The sequence below is a fragment of the Branchiostoma floridae genome, chromosome 19 (assembly GCF_000003815.2).
Source record: "Branchiostoma floridae strain S238N-H82 chromosome 19, Bfl_VNyyK, whole genome shotgun sequence".
Classification (NCBI taxonomy): domain Eukaryota; kingdom Metazoa; phylum Chordata; class Leptocardii; order Amphioxiformes; family Branchiostomatidae; genus Branchiostoma; species Branchiostoma floridae.
In genome coordinates, this window is record NC_049997.1 from 15,161,909 (window position 1) to 15,171,113 (window position 9,205).

General features: G+C 38.0%; 1 protein-coding gene across 10 annotated transcripts in view; it reads right to left on the reverse strand.

The window, feature by feature from the left end:
- Positions 1-9,205, reverse strand: part of LOC118407003 (SH3 and multiple ankyrin repeat domains protein 3-like) — a 140,939-nt gene that overhangs the window by 73,855 nt on the left and 57,879 nt on the right. For 9 of the 10 annotated variants that reach the window (XM_035807412.1, XM_035807417.1, XM_035807416.1 and 6 more), the window contains exons 3-5: positions 3,084-3,277; positions 1,562-1,633; positions 250-258 (exon numbers count right to left, since the gene is read on the reverse strand). In XM_035807412.1, the coding sequence (XP_035663305.1) occupies positions 250-258; positions 1,562-1,633; positions 3,084-3,176 (174 nt within the window). In that variant the 5' untranslated portion in view covers positions 3,177-3,277. The remainder of the gene's footprint in view (positions 1-249; positions 259-1,561; positions 1,634-3,083; positions 3,278-9,205) is intronic. The other variant, XM_035807410.1, reaches the window with a different exon arrangement.

The window sequence follows — 9,205 nt, forward strand, 5'->3', positions numbered from 1 at the left end:
CAATTTACCCACAATTCATCACACTGCACATGCACAGTTCAAACGTTGATCTTGCTTATTGTATATTCACACTAGACCATTTTGAAAACTTTTCACTTAAAAACTGCCAATGTATTACTAAGTTTTTTACCTAACTTGTAGCCATGTAGAGATATTAAACTATGAACTCTCTACATCTTGTTAACATGAAGAGAAAAATCAAAGACAGTTGCATGCAGACCATGCAGACAGAATGAAGGTCAGTCTCACCATTTCCCTCTACCACAGCACCATGGGAGCAGAGACAGGACAGCAGGGAATAAGGTAACAAATGGAAACATCTATGTTAGGGTGCGCTATAAATCTCCAAGCAGATGTTAGGGCGGGAAATTGTCATGTTTCCTCGACTGAATGGGTTTCTTTGACAGCAACTACACATCATTATGAAAACAGTACAATTTTCTACCCAAACATCTGCTTGGAGATTAGTATGCTACATGTTTATCTAGAACTACATGTAACTGTTGTACCTACATGTATAACAGGACTTTTACATACAAAAAAAAAGAACAAAAACATAACAAATCTTTTAACTAATTTCTGGGGTTGTATGGTGGCTCAAGTCATATGAATGTTGTGGATAGTGGTACCCCAATGTGCCATTCATCCGTGACAATTACACAAAATTACAACAACTAGTAAAATTCTACAACATCACTTGGACATTCTTAAAGTTTTAATTTTTACAATAAGCTAGATCACAGTGAGAAGTGCAAATGCACAGTCACATGTAGGATAATATGTCAAAGTTGAAGGTTCCTCTGGCAAATGCAAAAAGAACAGCCAGGGAGCTTTCAACTTTGACATATTACGTGTCATACTGTGCAATCATGCACACTTCAAACTATGACCTAGCTTATTACAAAGAAATGTTCAAAATGACTCCTTCTTTCGGAGATCTTGTGTTAGCATCCCGATTTTGAGACCCTGTCATCAGTTGAGATAATTAAGGGCAATTGAAGGACAAATGGGAAGTGGTGACTAGTGATTTACTGTAACTAATGACCCTTGACTCCTTAATGACTGTACTTAAGGTCTCTTTTATCACTAATCACTATGTCTAAGGTGTGAACCTGTTTCCACAGCACATTTATCATCATCAAACTGACTTTCTTTGAAAGAGACACATAGCCCCCAGTCTGTAATATTGCTACAATATGGGAGTGAGCATCTCTGAAAGATTGAGAATAAATTTTATATGGAAATATCCTTTTGACACCCCCAGAAATTTAAATAAAAGATATTTTTTGTGGTACTTGACCAAATGTGTATCACTATTGCTGCCCTACTACTGTAAATACAGAAACTTTTGTAGTGGATTTAGCTTCACAAAAATGCTTTTTTTAAATGTACTTACAGTATTATAATTTATCATAACAGTTTTAACTATAGATTTCAAATTTCAAAGTTCTTTTACCTAATACTGCAAAATAAAACCACTGCAAAAGCAAACCAATCTACAGTACCTCAATCTCACCCCTACAGCATTAACAGTTTTACGCACCGCGAGAACCGTACTTACCCTATCTAACTGGGTCAGGACCATCTGCTTGGCCGCCCACACTGTGTCGTCAGTCCGGAAACGGAAGCACTTCTGCAGGAAACAAGGCACGGTTCTTAACTTCTCTCAACTACTGCCAAATCAAAGATTACATCTCTGAAAATGTTACTGAAGCTAAACTCCAAGCAGATCCTACAATGGCATAAGATAGTACCATACTGGCCAAGGAGTGTAGTCAGCCAAGAGGTGTGCATTTGCCATGTAGGTAGCCAAACACACTCCTAAGCCGGCTTCACTCCTCTGCCAGCTTTTTATACTATCTTATGCTACTGTAGGATCTGTTTAGAGATTAACTGAGGCTACTACTAGGCCTTGCAGAGGACTATTTGAGGCAAACAATTTCAGGGTTGGACAAGTCCACTAGCCAGATTGTCTAGGGCAAGTGAAAGTGCTGATTGGGCTAGTGCATGTCCTACCCCACTTGTCCAATCGGCCAAGTAAGATTTTTCCATGAGAGATTTTGATATATACTTGTTACTTTTCAGAGCCATGGCACTGGCCAACACAGAAAAATAGAGCCAATGATAAAAGAATTGCATTGATGGAATTGAAAATACTAGAGACAAATGTCATTTAAATGTCCTGACAGGTGAAAAGTTAGTTAAGGCAAGGACATTATATCCTTGGTTTTGGCAAGTAAATTTTCTATGTACTTGCCCAATATACATGTAGGACAAGGGAATTTTAGAAAACTTGTCCAACCCTGAATTGGCCAGCACATAACAATGAATCATATGGGTGTGCCCTAAGAAATCAAACAAACATGGTACATCGTTTCTTTTATATGATTGCTGCTCTTTTCCATGCTTTACATCCCTAACAAAAGACCACACAGTAATATACAGTGGAAAGAAATATGAAATGCCAAGAGATAAAGGAACTCTTTCGGTCTTTGTTACGCTTTCTAATTATGATAACCAACTGATATTGATTAATCAATTCTATTGCAAGGCCAGAACTCTGTATTGAGATCAGCTTTTGGGGCATGATATCGAATACAAATTATACACACAATCCACTACATTACACTTTCAGTTAAGAACACTTCGCTTCATCTAGGCGTGGGTTTAGCTTTAGGTACAATGTACCGGTAGAAAACCTTGGACTCATCCGAAAAAAAAAAAAAACTGAAAGAAATCCGTCTAAAATGACCAGATTCTATCGGCAGGGGTTCACACATTTTGGTGCTTGCCGGATCAAGAAATTAACAAGAACAAAGTAGGGTAGAATTTAGAGTCAGTTTCTACAATCAAACATCGATTTTACATGAAGACAGGGTTTATAAATGCTGGTGGGAGTTGGATACTCCACTAAATAGATTCCTTTATAGAAAATTGGATTATTGTTTTGACTATTGCCTATTACAAACAGTTTTCACAAATACATGGCGGATGTGGCCTCTCAAAAAAACGTACGGACAAAATGCACATACGGCAGATTGTGCCCTTGGCATTACTAACAGTGCTAGCCGAACTCCTCTCACCTGTATGTGCCTGTCAGGTATGGCCACCCTGACCAACACTGTGTTCTCCCCTCCATCGTCCAGTACCCCGTGGATAGGTTCTGTCGTTCCCATCCTTGTTTGTTTTACTCCAGTGTGAAGTTCACTTTGTGTGCACACAAACAGCTGATGCCTGAGGTCTCCTCAAAGAGTCAATCATTGTAGCATTCATTTGTCTGCAAAACACACAAAAATACAGAAGTGTTATTCCTCAATATACAGAAAAAAAGCAGACATAATCAAAGTCTTAGTAATTTCTCTAAAGACTTCCCATTTACGCTGATAAGAGAGCTTATCTTCAGGAAGACTTCCTTCTGTGTTCTCTCTTCAAATCTGATGTTTAGTTCTTAAAATGTTGCTTATCTTTCCTGTTGTTATATATTCACAGGTTACACGCATGTGTACCTCTTGGGAGGTCTTTGAAAATAAATCAAGAACAACCAACACAATGGAATCCTTGTCCAATTTCTGTCATGTAGCACCAGTATCTGTTACATTTCTTAATATATCTACATCCTTTGCTGAAGCTTTGGATGTACAGATTTTGAAGACAGGGCTCTATAATGTGTGACATATGGAATATATTCTAAGACGTTTGCCGGACCTTGCCAGGGATAGGATGACAGGAACATTGTTGCATCAACAATGTCTTGACACTGCAGGACAGTTTAAGTCCTCTCTTCCTGTTGAGATGACAACTTTTTATTTCCTCCTACTTTGGGCATGACATCATGTCTTCTACTGTTTAAAACTTTTGTTTTAAGGAATTTTTGGTGACATACTTCTCAATAAACCATGAGTCTGATTGCTGCAAATCCTTTAGGGGGCCATGCACTGGGAGGGGGTGTACTGTCAACTTTCTATGTATACAATAAATTCATAAAGACAGTGGCTATGTGTTAATTAAAATTGGCAATTTGACTTTGCTTTACGCCAAAATAAGGGGCGAAAGCACCAATCACGCTCTGCATTTTGACTTTAGAAAATTTGTCTACAAATTATTCTATGTAAAACAAGTAAGAAGGTCCCCCGATTCTGTGTATATGAATTATGGTAAGTAATGGTAACTGTACTTTCGTACTCATGCATTGTAGCAGAAAATTGTATGTTAAAACCATCAAAGGTACTTGGCTGATCTTGCATTTCAAAACCTAAGCACTTACGCAATATAAACAGACACCACTTGTACTCCTCACCTTACTTTTGAAAGACAACAGAGCTTTGATCTCAACAAAATTTAAACTCCAGTCTGGTAGAATTCATAAATCTGTATGGCTTTGTAGAAAACAGTAGAAACAATATAATAATTCAAGACCAGGACCATGAGCACTTTGTGTACCATATCATTGCTGAGGAGAGCTATATACTGTAAATTCATCTACTTTTTGCAAAGGAGGGTTGCACTGTGTTCTGAACTTGAAACAAATAATCATTCTGCAGTACAGTACATGTACATTTTTTGTAGTCCTATAAAGGAGAAAAACTTGCATCGTAAATTTGGTGCTCAGGTTGCGTAAAAATAGAACCATTGCAAAAATTTTGATATACACAGTAATAGAATTGTAAAATGAAAGTCATACATCAGTGTTCACCTGTGACACTAATGTTCACTTTTCATGTGTACCTGCCATTAACACGGTTAATATATAGCGCAGTTTGGCTCCAATGTTAATGAAAATGCAATCTATGTGAGCAGCAGTACATTAGGAAAGTGCTACAAGCAACATTTTCTCAATCTATGACTGTTGTACACATGCATGACAGACCATATAATAGCCAACAGGAGCAGTTTTATCACCTTCACACATTACAAGCAACGTACAAATTACAGTATGCATATATTCATTCATCAAGGAAGGCCAAAACACGGTATAGTAAAACATAATTATGATACAGTATATCATAAACATTATATGAAAAGCAGTGTGCTTAATCATAATCTGATAGGTAATAAATTTTGCTTCCAAAATCTAATTTGCATGATGATTGTCGGGTCGTAAAATGAATGCTGATATCCTACCAGTACTCCGAATGTCACATTTTAGAGTTCGAAGATCTCGTACCTCCAGGAAATATTCAGTGTTTCTTCTATGTCATGTTTGATTATACTATAGTTCACAAATTATACACAAAATAGGTTTTCATTTAGTAGATTTACTAGATTAAGATTGTAAGTAAGTGTCTCCTTTTATCACTTTGAGTCTCTACAGTAACCGTGACTAGCATATGGAAAAACATATTACAACTGCCAGAAAACACAAACCAAAAACAGTACCTCCCTTGTCAATACATGTTCCTACCAATTTATCAATTCCATCCTCTAGCTCCTTTGTTTTTACAACAGAGAAAACAGCTTGTGACCTTGGCATTAAAAAGCAAATATGGCAGCCCCCATTTTTATCTTGTGACCATGAATGAATCAGATACAATGTAACATTACCTCCCTTGTATTAAAGTCCTTCAGGACTTTAAACCCTGCTCAACTACATACACATATGACAATGTAATGTAATCCAAACTACATTCCTTGGTTTGCAACAATGACAATATGTAGTCAAACTTGATTTTCTTCTCTTTCAAATATAGTTTTATCTGACACTCACAGTACTTCTGTAAAAGCTGACAATACATAAGCAAAGGGCTATAAGAGGAAAATTTGGCAGTTTATTCAAACAGCTTAACTCTGACTCACTGAACTTCAGTCTGGCAAATAAACTGTAAATCTCGAAATGTTTGCAGCAGTTAAACTTAAGAGGTAATCTCTTTCACGGCAACAATGAATTTCAAATACAATACATTACTACAGCTTTGTTTCAACGGCAAATATAAAATACTGAAAAAATAAGTGAATTTACAGTAAGTCTGCTTTACTGTGATTTGCAAGGTTGAAGGCATTCAGGACTGCCAAAATATTCATAAACAAAATAATGAACTTTATGATAAACAGAGCCACACGAAAACAATACCCAACTTTGAGTAATGTTTATACTCAAACATATGAACATATCACCGGCTTGATGGTAGAATGAGATTCCAAATATTGGCTTAAAATTAAGCAATTATCCAATAACATTAGAAATGTAATTTAATAAAGACGAATAAATAGGATCAACCAATAAAGTTTATAAGGTGATTATATATGGCTGGCCTTTCCTCCATATAAAATAATATGTCAACATCTAACAACAAAAAATAAAAACATTTTTTTGCATCATTCTTTCAATCATATTCATATACTTTAAATGCTTTCAGTGCTATATGATCTTTTTGCAGTACTGCAAATCTTGAAAAGTTTGTAAAGAAATGTCATGTTTTGGATCCCCCTCCTCCAATGCAAATTCAATACAGGACTATGCATTCCCAATGCGATACTATACAGTACTAGTACTTCAGAATTGTTTCAATCTCAAATCTAAAACACCAAGTAAACTCTTTCCCTTCTACCACGAAATTGAGGGTATTTAGAGTAAATTTACAGAATTTACAGTATTACTGGAAGACAAACATGCCTTACTCTTAAAAAATACACTTCTTATAATATCATACGCTTAAAATTAACATAAAATCAGGATCTCGTACTATGATAATAATCCCTGTATATAAATTTATATTTTCATAATAATAATAAGAATAATCAGAACAGATAAACCGTCATATAATTCATATTCAATGCCATGACTGTAAAAAATTAGTCTGCTTTGTACATTTCAATGGATATCACAGAAAAATTGTAGCATATTTCAACACTCAAGTAAATTCTATGAACACAAAATGAAGTTCTAAAATTAAACCAGAACCTCATCTTTAATATAGCATTGGTAAATAACAGTAGCAACACTCTTACAATGATTCTAAAATAGACCATTCAATCCCTATCACAAATGTACTCTATTATTTTACACTGTACATATACTCATAAACCATACTTTCACTTTAGAATTTTACATCTGCAGCTAAAATTAAAACAGTATTTTTAATAGAAATTTACAAACAAAAAGGAATATACCAAACAAAGGTTTGACTTACATATCATAGTATAGCCATCCCTTTGTTCTACGGAACCAGTGTCTCGCTCACACGAGCGATATTTCACTGAAACTATGCGCTGAATAAATCTAGGCCCACCAACAGACATGGCATCATGAATAATTAATCAGGCCATGAATGAGATCAACCCAGGAACCAACGGAAAGAAGGCATTGAAGTGAGGGGGCTTTTCCAGACACTCAGTGACTCAGAAAGTGATCTTTAAAAAATTCCTCTGAACTGAGGTGTACACTTAGAGACTAACCTTGAGAGTCACATAAAGAGGAAAATTCCTGAAATTACCGTAAAATATTAAATTTTGGTGCATTTTGACATCATAACATTGCGAACATGCCTTCACTTCCAAACTACCCGTAGACATTTTTATACAGAGCAGTTCAACCATAAACTCGAAACACTGCAAACCCTCACTTCATCTATTGCAAAATAAAGTCCCGACAAAAATAAATGAATACACAGTAGTGTAATCTCTCTCCATACACATAAAGTATAAACCAATGGATAAAATGTTTTGCACTAGGATAGGATGTTAGTTTATCCAGTACATGGGACATGTTAAAAGCAACAACAAGACATCAAAGCCTATACAAAATAAAACTGCGGATGCGGTTCAGTGACATAATGATGTAAGCTTACCTCTTTTTGTTTGCCTTCAACAAAGCACAGGTAAAACCTGACAACGTGGCACCAAAATACTCTTTTGACAAAAAGTACTTTATACTTGTCGAGCATTACTTTGTTCATTATCAGTCTATACCGAGGGAGGATAAACACTCCCCGGCTTACATATCTCTCGATACATCCCCCACCGGGGACCCAGACAAAAAAGATTCTGAAACGGATCGACTCGGATAACGCAGCACCTCGCTCCCACCCACCACTCACGGTCCATCCCCTTTCCCATTTCCCCCCACTACTCTACTGTTTTTGGGTTTTCTTTTTTATAATTTTTTTGGGTTTTCTCTTTTTTTTTAGGTTCCTGGCCTCCCTAATATAGGGAGACCAATACGACTAGGCCACTAAAAGTGGACGTAACACTGAGTCAGGTCTATGGAGACCCAGGAGAATCCCTCCGCCCAGGTAGAGTAGAAACCCGCAGGTCCAAGGCGTCGGAAATCAAACATCAGGCGATCCTTCAGGATCCTTCTCAACTTGTCTTCAAAGTCGGGGCCGGTGACATGTCTTCGTTGGAACTTCGAGTCACCTCTCGTTCTCCAGATCAGAGACCGGACTATCGCACTGGCAGCCTCGAGAACCAACCTGGTCTTCTTTGGGGTTGTTGGGGGAACACTACCAAACAAGGCAAAGGACTTCGTCACTTGGAAGCCAGGGAGGATGTGTCGTCTGATCAAGCCTCCAAGCCAATCCCACAGGCCATTGACCACAGGGCACTCCCAAAAGGTGTGTGGGACACTTTCATCCAGAGAACATCCTTGTCTTGGACAAGCACTATCTGGATGGAAGTTCCTCCACCCACTGAGTTTCAGGTTCGTCAGCAGAGAGTTATGGGCAACATGCCACGATATCATGCGATCCCAGTTTGAGTGTAAGCGGTTTTGCAGCGCTTTCCACACTCGCTCCCAGTCACGAAGGGGGTCTTTCTGTACACATCTGGGAACAGTGCCCTCCGCTTCCAACAATGCAGTATACAGGGAAGCGGTGGTGCTAGATGTCCAGTCCACCACTATGCCTTTCCTAGCAATGTCTCCTAAGAGGTTGGCAATCTCTTCGTACTGCTTGGGCGGATTGAAGGAGTGTGGAGTAGTGTTTCTCCACGACTCTGGATCGATGCGACGGAGGCAAAGTCCCAGCCAGTAGTGCGCGAACCTACTGCCAGGATCCTGAGGATCTGTCAGTGCCTTCCTTACACACTTCAACAAAAGTGCACCTGCCTTATGGGCCACAGACACAAGGCCCAAACCTCCCTTGTCTTTCGATAGAGCTAGTGTGTCCAAATTGACTAGCGGAGTTTTGCCGTCCCATATGAAGCGGCGAGTTTCTTGTTCAATCTTAACCTTTACTGATCTCGGGAGTGGATATACTGGAGCAACGTACCA